Genomic DNA, 14,413 nt, shown 5'->3' on the forward strand with positions numbered 1-14,413 from the left:
ACTGCATAAATGCACCCTTTCACACAGTGACTCAAAAGCCAGTTCTTTCAGGCTACTTAACTCTGTCAAACTGAACCCCCAGCTTCTTTACCAACTGCATCAAAAGAATCACTAAGAAGGATCTCTAAGGTTAGTATTTCAACATATTGCCAGTTGCTACATACAAAACAATATTTTTTTTTTCTTCAATGAAAATAAAAGGTATGGGGAAAAAAATAAATGCCTAAGAATCTTCTGCTAACAGCAACTTTCCTCATCTATTTTCAAAATCCCATTATCCTCTGCAATTCAGCAGTATTTGTTAAAACTGCTGCACAACAATCCAAGAAAAAGCTTTCACCTCACCTAAGGTAAAATACTCCTCTCAAAAACCAGAGAAACACCTTAACATTAGAGTACTAGCATGAGGACAAGAACAAAACATTAATTAACCTTAGGGTAATTAAAGTTTTTCACTACTTTCTAGAGTAAATCCTCCAGATATATTTATTCTGGTCACTTATCAGATCACCAGGATAGAACAAAGGAGGAGATAACTGTTAGGAGGAAAAGCTGTGCAGCTTTTCTTCTCACTCTTCAAGACTTGGGTGGGTAGTGAGTGGTGAACCAGAGTGGCAGTGGGGAGACAGCCCCCATGCTGTGCAAACAGGGCTCAGCAGCAGCCAAACACTGGTTACCAAAATCAAAGCACAGCACCACAGGGGCTGCTATAAAGAAATTGATTCCCATCCTCGTAAAGACCTAAATAAAAAATAAATATAGCTTCTACAAAACATTCTCTGATTTTTCCCAAAATCATATCAGTATGATAAACTATACTGTGCTACTCACAAGACTTTGCTTAATGAACAGCAATTGAAGCAGAAATAGTTAAATTTTTAACAGCTCTTTCCTCATTGTCTTTCCTCATATGTTATGTCATAGCTATTTTCACGAAAGACTAAAAAAGCTAAAATAAAAGAAAAATCTGTTTTTCACCAAAGGTGCCTTGCAGCAGGTGAACCTACGCTCAAAAAAAGCTACTTAGCAAATATGAATTAACCCTCACAACCAACATATTTTGCAAGACCCACACATTTCAGTTGTGGGCTGAGCTTTCCTATAGCTTCTAAGCAGAAGATAGTAGAATGCAAATCTCAGCAGGAGCACAGAAGACTGCCTAATTGCAGAACTAGGCTAATAATAAAACAGGCTTTCTTCTATAATTCAGGAGTCATTCCGAACACAGAAAAAAAAAATCACCTCTCTTTCATGGTGGTGATTAATGGTCTCTCTTTTCAGAAAACTTGTGACTAGAAGTATTCTTTTAGCTCTAATGCAAAACTAGGCTGAAAACCAGTCCAGATCTTCTGTACAAGAGGAAAGAACTGGTGTAAAGTCAGAAAGGCTCTCTTCAAGTGGCAAAGAAAAGTTTTTACTCAGGTATCTTGGTAGGAATGGCAACTGGTTCCTTATTTAACCTTTTTATGTCACCTCTTCATTCATTTTAGAGTTCAGAGTAGAACTAATATAAACACATGATGAACAGGAAGAAATGTTGTGCAATTTCAAAAAGACAGTTGCCAAAGGAAAACAACAAATTCATCAATGAATGAGGATGAATTTTGAAAAACATCATGTCTAAACTGAAATGCAAAACAACACATGTCAAGGAAGCCTATGGAAACTTTCTGAATAGCACGCCTCGTTTAAATGGATACTTGACTCTTCCTAGGAAATCCTGTATTGTATCATTATTGCAAGATGACAGCATAGGCTATGCTCATTATTGCTCAGTGTTTATAAGCTACTTTGAAGACTGATAGTGCTATTATCTATAAATGACACTTGATATTGTGCTTCAAAAACTCTTAAACAAATTGTGAAGTACTTGTCTGTTTACAGCGCTGTGGAAGAATAATTATGTGCAACTTAACAGGCTGCTCACAGTGTAAGTCAGATCAGCTCCTTAACAGGCTTAACTCATGTACTGCCTTTTTAGAATAGCTTTAATGCTGCACATTAATGAGTATGATTTTAAAAAGAAAGAGTACTAACCCTGTAGAGAGGGTGGCATTTGTCCTTGAAACATGGTGCCAGACGAGCATAGATCTGCAGGCTATAGTAATAACTTGCCAGCTGGAGAGATAATGCAGAATGTAATTGCTTTTCAAAGCATTTGTTGGCATCTACCACCTAGGAGAAAGAAAGCATTAATTTAGATGAAAGAATTAGCAAGCACACAACATCAAGTGCACAAACTTTCTGAAAAGCTACTTGCTGGGATTTAGAAATAGCTCTATGTTTTTCTAGTACAAAGTAAATCAGTTACTTCCAAACACACAGATAACTCTACATTATGATGTTTTTCTCCCCTTGCACAAGCACCTAACCAAAATGATTTTCCAACTAGAGGTTTGCTGTTTCGATACCACAAAATTATTATCCATATCTCTAAGCTACTTTAGAATTGTCAGTCAGGTGGCCCAACTGTTACTTCAAGTAAGAGAATGTGTTTTTTTACCAGTGCCACGCTTATAAGCCAGCCCAGCAGCATTTGTTCAGAACTTCCATTAAATGCACCAGCCCAATCGACCAATATGTGTATTTAAATGAATTCAAAGACTTAAATTTTAAAATCCTAAGAAAGTTACGTTTGGAATTTTGAAATGCTACAAATAGTCTTCCCTAGTAAAATCAATACAAACAAAATTACTATCAACATACCTGTGGCAGTGCAAGTAGATAGGCGAGAGACAAGGCTGTATCATTTGGTAAAGCATCACTTGCTAGTTGTAGCAGAACTGCAACATATAGGGAGTGGAAACAAAGCTTTGATTATTGACCTATCTAGTCTTGACAGTTAGCTTAGGAAGTATTTTCAGTGTAACTGTATTTTATTAGGCAGTAGATTGGAGCCCTCTATACATACTTAATTAAAACAATTATCAGTGCAATCCAGAAACAGGTAATATGTAATTAAACTGCAGCACAGCTTTACCTTTACGTCCAGGCAAGGTAGTGCTTATGAAACATTTTCAGTGTAACTGTATTTTATTAGACAGTAGATTGAAGCACTTTATACATACTTAATTGAACAATTATCAGTCTAATCCAGAAACAGGTAATATGTAATTAAACTGCAGCACAGCTTTACCTTGACTTCCAAGCAAAGTGTTCGATGGATTAACCAAATAAAAAAAACCAAAACTGTTACTATACAGTAATAGATGCTAAACAAAACCACAGAAAATATCACCTGTACTGATTTACAAGTAAATCTTTTGCTTGTAAGATCAAGGCAGCAATGCAATGTAAATGAAGCCACCAACCAGAGGAATGATACAAAATGTCTTCTCTTCCAGTCTGAGCCCTAATTCAGTCACCAATGAACACAAGCCCTATTAAAAACTTTTGTTGCAATAAAAGAAATAAAGTAAGCTGCAGGTATCATATGAATTTTACATGAGATCTGTGAAATACCAAAACCAGGTCATTTCACATAATGCAAACATAAATATCAGCACAAGGACACAGTCAAAATTAAAGCCTCAAAGAAGAATTATTCTGATTACAAGAAGTATATGCTTCTGGCAAAACTGACACAAAAATTACCTGCTTTTCCTAGAGCATAGATACCAAACCTTTTTTTTTTTTTAATTAAAAAACCCTGCTATATTTTATATTACACGATAGGAGAATGAACCCACAGACACATGTGAGTACCCCAGATTTGTTAATTAGTAAAGGGATCTCTCCTTCATGCAGTTATCTTCTATTGTATTGAAGTCAAGCATCACTGTGGTTGCTACTAGAATTCCAACAAACAATTCCAGAATAAAGATTCTTGTGATACAATTAATATTCTGTTTTGGGGGTACAGAATATAAATTATTCGTTCCAGGGAAAATTTCAAAAATCTTGAGACCTGCACAAGAAACTGCATAAGGAATAGTACATTTGCCAGGAAAACAGCATTAAAATATTATAAATAATATTAATACTGTTGAAATTACTGATTATTGAATAGAATGCAATTATAGTTAATATAAATATACTAATATTATCATTGCTAATAATAATTACAAGCAGCAGAAACCATTGGCTCATTGTTTATTTAAAGAAAGTCTCAAGTATCTATGTTCCCACATTACACAAACTACTACTGAGGCCACGTAAGCAAGAAACTTGATTACTTTACAAACAGAGGCCCTCCAGTGAATTCTTTGTTCCAAAGAATGATTTATGAAAAGCCTGCGTGACCAATTACAATTTTCAGATTACCATTAATCTGCCATCAGACTGAAGTGGATTAGTGGACCTCAGCCAGATACAAACTCCAAATTTCTTTATGACACGTCATCACAGAGCCTGTCTGTATGGAATATATCTCAATTATCACAAATTGAAGGCTCTCCTTAAAGCACCTACTGTCTAGGCTTCAAATACCTTCTACCAGTAGTTTCTTGCTGTCAGCTTTCAAAATAACCTGAATGTTAACCTATCCCAGCAAAATTAATAGGACCCTAGAAACATCTAGTATTAAAATCTTGATGAATGAGTTGCCACAAGCAAAGTTAATTTATATATTTTTACAACTACCTACAGAAAATAACTGTGAGGAAGGAAAGATTTTGAGCTCTGCATCTTCTCCCCCTCACAAGAGAATTCATGATTGCAAAGACTCAAGGAACATGTAAGAAACTGTTGGTTCTCTTCAAACTTAACATCTCCAACATGACAATTGCCACGCTAGCGAAAATTTATCTTCATTCTTCAGAGAGCAACCATGATAAAGAACACAGAAACAATACAAAGCCAGAAGCCAGTATGATTTTATTCACATTTCTGTAGGAAGCCCAACACAAAGGTATCCCAGTTGCCAGAATGTACTTAAGAAGCAAGATCTGCCTCCACTGTGATCCCCTGAGAAAAACACTGGTTGGATCACTGTACTGATTCAACAAATCAGAAGGAAAGTCAAGCAATTGTAGGTGGCTTTGTGTTCTGTTGTTCGCTTTCTTTAAAATGTAAACTATTTCAATTAGTGAATTATTAAGTATCAACTATAAAATATAGAAATTCCAGAAGACAAAAAAGTTCTAATGACTCCACAAACTAAAGTTGATCATTAATTAGTAAATAAAATATAGTACTGACCCTGCAGTACCGAAAGATGTATAAAAAATGGCACAAAATCTGAACAAACGAATACACAGTCATACATTCTAGTAACATTAAAAATGGGCAGCCAATTTCCATTTAAATATCTGTAGAATGTAGTACAAAGGAAACCTGAACAGTATTTATTTAAAATCAGCTTTCAGATTTCTAGTCTTTATTAAGCGACTCCTAAAAATACCACTTGTCTCAGATCACTGCATGTACTTCTATCAAGACAACTTACCCATGTAAGACACTGAAATAGGCTATAATTTGTACAAAATACTGACAGTAATTCAGATTACTGTGCAGAACTGCCTCTATTTAAGCCCATTCACAGATTCTCCAATCGTTACTATGGAAATGCAGGAGTGAATAAAATCATACCCGTACCTTCTGTTGTTGGAAGCAGGTCTTTCTCTTCACCCTTTGTTTCTGTTAGTTTCTCTGTTCTCAGCAATACTTCTGCAAAGCTTTCCAAAGAATTGTTCTGGTATGTGCCATAGCTGACTTCAGACTGGAAATAAAAAAGATAATTGACATATGTGTACTAGACCCTGGGGTTACACTTAGCTCAATTGCATCTGATGCAACTTTCTACCTCAGCTCCTGCATTTTTGCTTTCCTTTCTATTTCATGCTGTGATCTTTGATACTGTTGCACAAAATTTCAAATCCTTCTAAGTCACACAAATAATCCGAAATCCATAGTGCTAATTAATTATAAGTTCTCCACAAAAATCTAACACTTCTGAATTCTGTGATAGAAACTTACTTCTGCAACATATGGATCAGGAATAAGAGACTCATAAAATGGATGACAGCCTTGCTTTTCCACGCTGGCATTTTCTCCAGGCCCACTTTTTAATACATATCCAAATTCTTGGCCCTGAGAAGAGGAAGTATAGTTGAGTCTAGCCATAAAAAAATAAAAGCTCATTAAAAGTCTGTAACTGATGTTCAGAAGGGAAGCAACTGTAAACAAAAATCTCATTTACTTCAGTAGGGAGAAAGACAGGAGCTATCTTACATAAACCAACGCTGAACGAGGTCCATCCTTAAAAAAAAGGGAGAGAATCATGCTCAAAAGTGGTATCAGAGATACCAGTATCTTAAACATTATAGAAAATCCACTTGAGTGTAGAAAAGCGAAACTGAAAAGGAACAGCTTTGAAAATAAAATGACAGTAGAGTGGACTTCACTGTGCTTTCTTCACCAAAGTTTTTAAGTTCTGCCAAATTTTAACTATGCCTTCACACACTGTGCTAAAAAAGCAGGAGAAAACAGATTAGGAAACAAGAAAAGAAAACAGCTTTAGACACCTTCTTTCATTGTGATTTTTTTTGCTAAGAACCCCTTGATTTCTCTAGTTTACTTATTGATTTGAGGTCCTTAGTTATCAGATACCAATAAAAGAGCTGAGCTTTTACACTAATCTATCAGTGAATCTGTAAACACCTGCAGACACATCAGCAATCCCTTACATGTAATGGTCGAAGGTAAGTTAATGATCTCTTCCACCACTGTCCATCACTGACAGCATGCAGCATGGCTTTTGTAGTCATAGTTGTGTTAGACAGCACCTTCATGGTTTTTGATGTCGTCCAGTGTAACAAATCAGGAGACTGGCTGGAGGAGGAGACATTGCTTTCATCCTGTGAGCACATTCAACACACAACAGCAAGTGTTAAACTCATGATATAATTACACTCATGACCTAAAGCCAAAAGCATTACAGATCAGGCACACTATGTTAATAACATATTTTAATAATCACTAATTTAAGCAACACCTGTTGTAAAAGTAAACAAAAGACACGTTAAAAGAGATTCCAAAGTTTCAATCTGAAGTGAGTAGCATAATTGGTAGAACGTTTTCCCTCTTATTCAACTATGTTCTCTTGCTTCCACAGACACCAGCTGTCTTTAATTTAAAAGTTTATAATGGCAATGTTTTACATAATGGTTGAATGCCTCTATTAAAATAATGGTCTCTCTACAAAGGAGTAGATTGAGCATGCTAAAATTAATCTTCAATAATTTCAAGAAAGCTGATAGCAGAGACTATCTTGTATTTGTACAGAGGTAGCTTTAATTAAACTGAAGTCTCAGTAGGGAAAATTTCCACACCAAGTGGAAAATTGTCAAGATCTGAAATTCTGCAGTTGGCACTCACAAGGTACTGAATACAGCAATCTTAAAAGGCTGCAAAAAGAGAATCAGGACCCCAGCCCATGCTGAACTCCAAACTGCTTGTGTATTACATACATGTATCTGTCTACACATTATCCTGCACCACATCTTCACCCAGTCTCAGTAAACTGACTTGTAAGTCAGTTCTTAAAAGCAGAAGATACTTTGGAGTTTTCTGTACCAGCTCTTACTCAAGAGAATACCCAGAAAATCTGTGTTGGTTGATCTGTGCCACTGCAGTCCTGAAAATTTTCTCAATTGCATTGTTTAAGCTTTGAAATTATAGACATGCAATTAGCATGAATTAGCATGCCAGTGTAAACACACCTTTCACCAACTGAAAATATATTTTCCTCAATACAGCACATGTCAACAGTTTTATATCCAACATTTCTCCTGAATAAACCTATTATTAAATTCTCCATACACTGAAGTGTATCGAAACAGACTACCTGTGGAACTGAACATGAGGTATCTGTTTACAACTTAGTAACTCATGACAAATTTCCGACATCAGAAGAACAGGAATATGAAGCTATGATCAAGGGAATTGTTCCCACCTTAATTTCAGTGACAAAACATTAGTTTCAATACAGCAGAATTTAATTGTAGACAAACATCTTTAGAACCTTGTACTGCAGTATGCAGTAAATCACCATCTCAAGCCAACCACTTAAGTAGCAGATCTGAAGTCCTTCTTTCCACTAACCCCTAAGCATTTTTTTTCAATATTTTCTGAACTTATATTCTGCATTTCACAGATGCAGCACCAACAAACTGACTGGCTGAAATGGAAGTTTCAGCTCTACTTCACCAAATTAAGAAATTACAAGCCAAGTACAACAAGACAGAATTTTTACTCCTTTAAAAAGTAAAAGCAACAGAAAATCCTAGGTCTGATGGCTTGTTGGGGATGGGGAGAATTTCTTGTTTGTTTTTTTTAATAAACCACTCTTCGTACTCAGTTCGAAAGCTTCCTGCGACTTATTTTAAATGTTATCTACAGATGACTCATTTCTGTCTGCCTCCATTTTCAAGCAGATGCTGCAGGAAACCTAAATGGATTCCTCATGGAAAAAACAAAAAACAAACAAACCCAAACCCAAAACCAAAACAACAAGAAAAAAAATCCTCCTCCTAGGTTCTCAACTGCATTTGAGCAAGACACATTTTTTTTAAATAAATTTCTTTCAGCAGTATCAAAACTAACAGGTTAACTTGTATCCTGGTGTGTAGGATTCTATAGCTGTACTGCTATCAAATTTTTTTTTTCAGAAATAATTTCAACTCATAATTAATTAAGTCTTTTCTGCTCAAATAAGAACTCTGTTTTCTACAAAGCCATTCCTCTGCATACCTGGGACAGCAACAGTTTCAGACTATAACTTCTTGCTCTCCTGAATTAATGTCTCATAATACAAATGATTCCTTAGATTGCTAGAAGTTTCATTTTGAGAAGACAACTACAAATGTATCCTTTATTTGTATCTTCAGGGAACAGTTACAGTTTGGAGCTTTTGAGGGGTACTTGGGGGAAATTATTTTCTTATGTTTTCTTCCTGATATTCTTTATAAAAGCACTTATGATTAAAAATAAATAGTAAAAGAACTCATTTACTAACCCTCAATTACCAGCTTAAAAATTGTGTGAATACAAATTAATCTAAAAACGTAATTCAACAAATTTTGAATCATCAAGGTTCCCTGAAAAAAAAAACCATCTAAAATATTTATGGTCATACATACACACATACAGTTCCAAACAGCCTAATGTAAAGACAAATAACAAAGCTAACTATTACTCAAATAAGCCACAGAGAAAAAAGAACAATAAACTAGAACACCTGAAAATGGAATTGTTTTTATTTTCTTTGATGATGATTAGTCAGAGTGCAAGGATCAAAACACATGAAGACCTTACTGTATACACTTTAAGTATTAAAAGTATACATTAACATTACAAAAGACACAAAGTGAAGTGGAACATACTCTGTCATGAGACAGAACATCATGTGTTAGCTTTCCTTTTACTTTTTCCCCTTTTAGAACACCTGTTGGAAAAGGAGAAATTCAAATAGTGTATTTCACATAACTGTGTTTATTCTGCATGTTTTATGCCTGAGAGTTTTGGTTTGGGGTTTTGCAGTTTTTTGCTGCTTTTTTCCCCCTTTTTTTTCAGTAGAGTGTGTCATAGCTTATGAACCATCCTAATTGAAAACTCCAGACCTCCAAAGATAAACCAGACCCTAGATAAGCAACTACAGAAAAGACTCAGTTCAAGATGACAGCAGTAAAAGTCTGATGTCAATGGATGTCTAAGCTCTTATTCAGGCCACAGTATCACTGGAACCAAAAAAGAAACTCAGCCTTAAGCACACATAATGAATTTGATTCAGCTCCTTACAGAGAGGCTTTGATCACTGCCAGAGATATACAACAGTAATGAAGAAATCTCTTGACACTTGTAGGTCTGACAGAGGACCTAGTTTTTTTGGGGTCAGTAGCTGAAGAACAGGAGGATAAATTACAGCATCTAAAATTGTTGATATCTATCATCAAGCACCTCATCAAGCACCTAATCAAGCACCTAAAGGCTGACAAACTGCATTATTCTCTATGTACCACTGACTGGATCTCCATTGAGTACAACAGTTCAAATTTGCACACAGAGAGTTCTGTGTTGAGATTTTTCTCCTCTGCACAAAAGCTCAGTGATACTGTAAATAAAAATGACTCCTTCAAGAATTACAACTACTTACACCCACAATAAGAACTGTAATTTGATTATTACAGAATTAAAACCAGTACATTCACTAAACCACAAAACACAGCTCCAGTTAATTGAAAAAGAAAAAATAAAACAAAAAAAAAAAGAAACACAGCTATTTAAAACAGATGCTGGAACATTATTTTGGCCCCAAGTTTCCAAAGACTATAGGTTCCCAGTGTATGCTATATAAATACAACATTCTCTAATAATTTTGAACCAGCAGTGATAAAAATGCATGATACCAATTTAAAGTACACAAACACTTTTTAAAAAACCTGCCTTTTCTCAGATCTCGTGCTTGGGAAAAATGCAAAAGCAAAAAAGATGCTAATACTCTGTCAAGTGGAAATTTTATTTTGTTTAAGCTCTGTTTAAGAAAATCATTATCATAATTTGAAGATGCTCAACTCTAGAAACTGTGTCTGGTTTCCTAATTGAGTTTGGTTTCAAGAAAATTTGAAACTGCAAATTTCATTTGTTCTGATGTGTACTATATAGTAATTAATTTTTCACATATTTAAAGATAATTATTTTATTTATAACAGACACAATGCATGTTTTAAGTGTTATGCAGATTTAACATAAACTCAGAGATTATTTACAAAGCCATTGATGGGTATTGTTTAAACTGCTATATACAGTTAGCATCCTGTGACCAAGCACTACATTTCCATCTAATAATTCTAGCAACAATATTTCTAAATGCTTTTCATCTATCAATAGCTTAGTTTTCTCACCAAGATATTTTGTTTGAAAAGCACAAATTATTTCTGAGGCATTTGCAACATACAACAAAGAGAAAAAAGGGTGGAGACTATGGAACCTTAACATTTTGCTTAAAAATATATCTGCTATGTTGGAATCACTAGCTCCCAGAGGATAAATTCTCTAAAGGATTCCTGGATTTCAATCAACAGTGACAAGCTGCTACTAATTAATGAAATACATTCTTGTACAAATAATTCCTAGTTCCTCAGTTCCTATAGAAAAATTATGTGGCTCTTCTTCATAGCAGTCAGGAATTTCAGAGTAGCATCACCAAATACTTGGAGAAAAATGATAATGAAGTCTTTATGACAACAATGCTAAACAGCATATTTCTATGCAATCTGCAAAGTCCGTAGCTATCACCATTTCCACAAGCTACATGGGAAAAAGTTTCAGAGGGAAAACTTAAAAGAAGTTAAATTAGTCCAGACTCTTCTGGAGAAGAGTTCATCAAGAGAAGAATGATTGACAATTATGACCTGGTGATATAGGTTGGTATAATGAAAAAAGTGGTAGTAGCAACTAACAATTCAATACAAGACAAAGGTAAGGAGAGGCAGAAAAAGGCAAATGTGTACAAACAGGTATTCCAATTGCAACAGAGAAAGGGATGCCCACACATACAAGCTAGAAGAAACCTAGTCAAGGTAAGAAAAAGACTTTCAGAGCACCAATTTGAAAAGTTATGAATAAGAAAGAACATTTGTCAACTCCTTACAGAAGTTAATCAGAACATAAGTGAAAAAGAAAGGAGTAAAAAGAAAAAAAAAGTCTTAGTTTTTTTTCTTTGAAGAAATGAAATTCTGTGCAATAAAATGAAGGTGAACACAAGAAATGAGCTGAAGTGCAACTGTGTGGACTGCAGTTTGAGGGTTCAGTTTAGTCAGTGAAATTGAGTTACAGAATGTACTGCTTTTCTAACATTTCAGATGTCTGTAAGAAAGAAGGAGTTTTATAGGGACGAAATTCTTGCCTATGTTTCCTCCTGTGTCACTGCAAGAAATGAAAGAAGCCATAAATCCCTATTAAGTCAACTGGGAGAGAACAAGAAGAACTAGCAAATACGTGGAAATAATTGCATAGTGTAATGGTGTGAACTATGACATGCCAAGAAGCTTTATTAAAACAGAAAGAAAATAACTTCAACAAAGCAACATACAAACCTGACAGGTCAACTGTCTGCCTACTTCCAATTCTAAACAGACTAACAAAACTAATGGGAAAAAATAATGAAAGATATATTGGAGAATAAGAGTAGACACTTCTCTGAATGTAAATTCCTTAGCATAATGAAAATTGCATCAGACATCCAAATTGAACTGATAATTAACTTAATTAGTGAGTTTACTCAACTCTGATAAACCCTTGAATACGTTTATGAACCATTTATATGCATGTATAATTGCTCCAAAACAACATACAGTCAATAGTACCAAAGCAAGAAATTCATGACAAATGTTATATACATTAAAATACTGTAAACACACACCCACATCAAACAGTTTCATAATTTTATTAACAGCTCCTGGATAATCTTACTCTCAGAGATTCATTTACCAATTTCCAAATAATAAAAAGAATTCGAGCCAGTGATTATATACATAATATGCATTATATACATAAAGTGAATACCACTCTTCCTCTGAATATTGTTTGCAGTGCTGTTTTACTTTCTTGACCATTTTTTTTTAAGGTACATACATATATAGATAATCATAGAATGGTTTAAGCTGGAAGGGATCTTGAAGGTCATCTAGTTCCAACCCCCCTGCCACGAGCAGGGACAATTCCCGTTGGACCAGTGAACACTTCCAGGGAGGGGCCACCCACAACTTCCCTGGGTAACCTATTCCAGCATCTCATCACCCTCACATCAAAGAATTTTTTCTTGGTATCTAACCTAAATCTACCCTCTTTCAGTTTGAAACCACTACACCTGATCCTACCTCTATATGCCCTTGTAAAAAGTTCCTGTATATGAATGTTTACATATGAATACAGATTTACACAATTTGCAGGTAGGCCTATACTTATATAAAAACCATACACTAAATATAGACATATAGAAACAAGCTGCCTCCACAAACATGGAGGGGGGCTGGGGTTTAACCCAGAGGATGTAGAATATATCAAACATGAAGACTAGCAGGTTCCATCTACAGCTGCCATTGGTATAAATTCACTTAGGGTATAATGAGATTGGGGATACTGCCATTCAGACATTTTTCTCAAAAAGCCAGACTATGCAACGTGAACAACCTTTTTTCTTTCTTTCTCCATTCTTTCTTGTGTCACATTACAGTTTTTTTGCCCACCAAAATCTATTTATGATCTACAGAAAAACTCAATTAAACAGAGAAAGAGTAAATTAAACTTAGAAATTTCCACTTTCTTTCATAAAAAGATTATTACATCTCTTCTGAAGAGAAACACATACTTGCTATTGCACATGTACTTAAATTTTTTAGAATTATGAAGTTGTTTTGGTTGGAAAAGACCTTTAAGAACATCAAGTCCAACCATTACTGTAGCACTGCCAAGACCACCACTGAACCATGTCCCTGAGCACCACATCTACACGTCTTTTAAACATCTCCAGGGATGGTGACTTGACCGCTTCCCTGGGCAGCACTTAAAATAACAAGCATGAAAAGTAGAAAGAACTGTAGAGTTCTTTCCTTCTGTCCTGCCTCAGTTTCCCACAGAACACTCAATATCAAGACATCTTTTAACTAAATACTTATCTCAGGCTTATTTTCAAATATTTTACTTTTCAATGGAGAGAAATAAAAATCAAACCAACATTAAGGTATTTTATTGTGTTAAATTTTGTTGCAGTTTCCCCTTGTCCTGTCCCTGGGTTTATTTTTTTCCTATGGTGCCAAGACTGTATAAAAAGAAAGAATTAAAAATTAGAACAGACTAAGTATAAACGTATAAGCAAAACTTTGAACTTAAAACACTCTAACAGATATTAGTAGATACATTTAATATTGTGCACTTTCTCTACTAAACATGTAGATATTGCTAAAAACTGAAATTTAGCTCTTCAGCATAGCACAGTAGAAAATTATGACTTCAAAAACTCTCTCTAAAACTTACCTCAGTATCCTTAGTGATATGTGAAGAATGTCCTGAGATATTTATGCTTTCAGCTCCATCTGATCGAAGAAACTGGTTATTCATAGCCTGATAAAGAATCTATAAATAGAAAACAAATATACTATCTTACCAATCGAATAATCTAAGAACTATGACTGATCTCATAAGAAGGCCAAGAAATTTTGATGTAAATGCTCCCATGACAGAAAAAAAAGGGTGCAGGGGAAGACAGGGAGAACAACATAGAGATGCCTTTGACATCCTCTCACTGGTGTAGAGCCCAGCCAAAATTACCTTCCCTGCTCTGTGATTTTTTAGTATTTTTCATGCGATGGTAAGAAGATTTTCCCTTCTTCAGTTATATGCACCCTGATGTACCATGTAGGCTAAAAATCTTCCACAAAAATCATTCATTATCTGAAGTGTGCCTCTGAGGTGC

The 14,413-nt window shown here is 35.0% G+C and overlaps 1 protein-coding gene across 1 annotated transcript in view; it reads right to left on the reverse strand.

Moving 5' to 3' along the window:
* NBAS (NBAS subunit of NRZ tethering complex) overlaps positions 1-14,413 on the reverse strand; it is a 158,682-nt gene that overhangs the window by 73,713 nt on the left and 70,556 nt on the right. Inside the window, exons 35-40 of the mRNA XM_071741942.1 lie at positions 13,975-14,073; positions 6,627-6,797; positions 5,917-6,030; positions 5,536-5,659; positions 2,707-2,783; positions 2,038-2,175 (exon numbers count right to left, since the gene is read on the reverse strand). Of these exons, the coding sequence (XP_071598043.1) occupies positions 2,038-2,175; positions 2,707-2,783; positions 5,536-5,659; positions 5,917-6,030; positions 6,627-6,797; positions 13,975-14,073 (723 nt within the window). The remainder of the gene's footprint in view (positions 1-2,037; positions 2,176-2,706; positions 2,784-5,535; positions 5,660-5,916; positions 6,031-6,626; positions 6,798-13,974; positions 14,074-14,413) is intronic.

This window comes from Heliangelus exortis, chromosome 3 (assembly GCF_036169615.1).
Source record: "Heliangelus exortis chromosome 3, bHelExo1.hap1, whole genome shotgun sequence".
Classification (NCBI taxonomy): Eukaryota; Metazoa; Chordata; class Aves; order Apodiformes; family Trochilidae; genus Heliangelus; species Heliangelus exortis.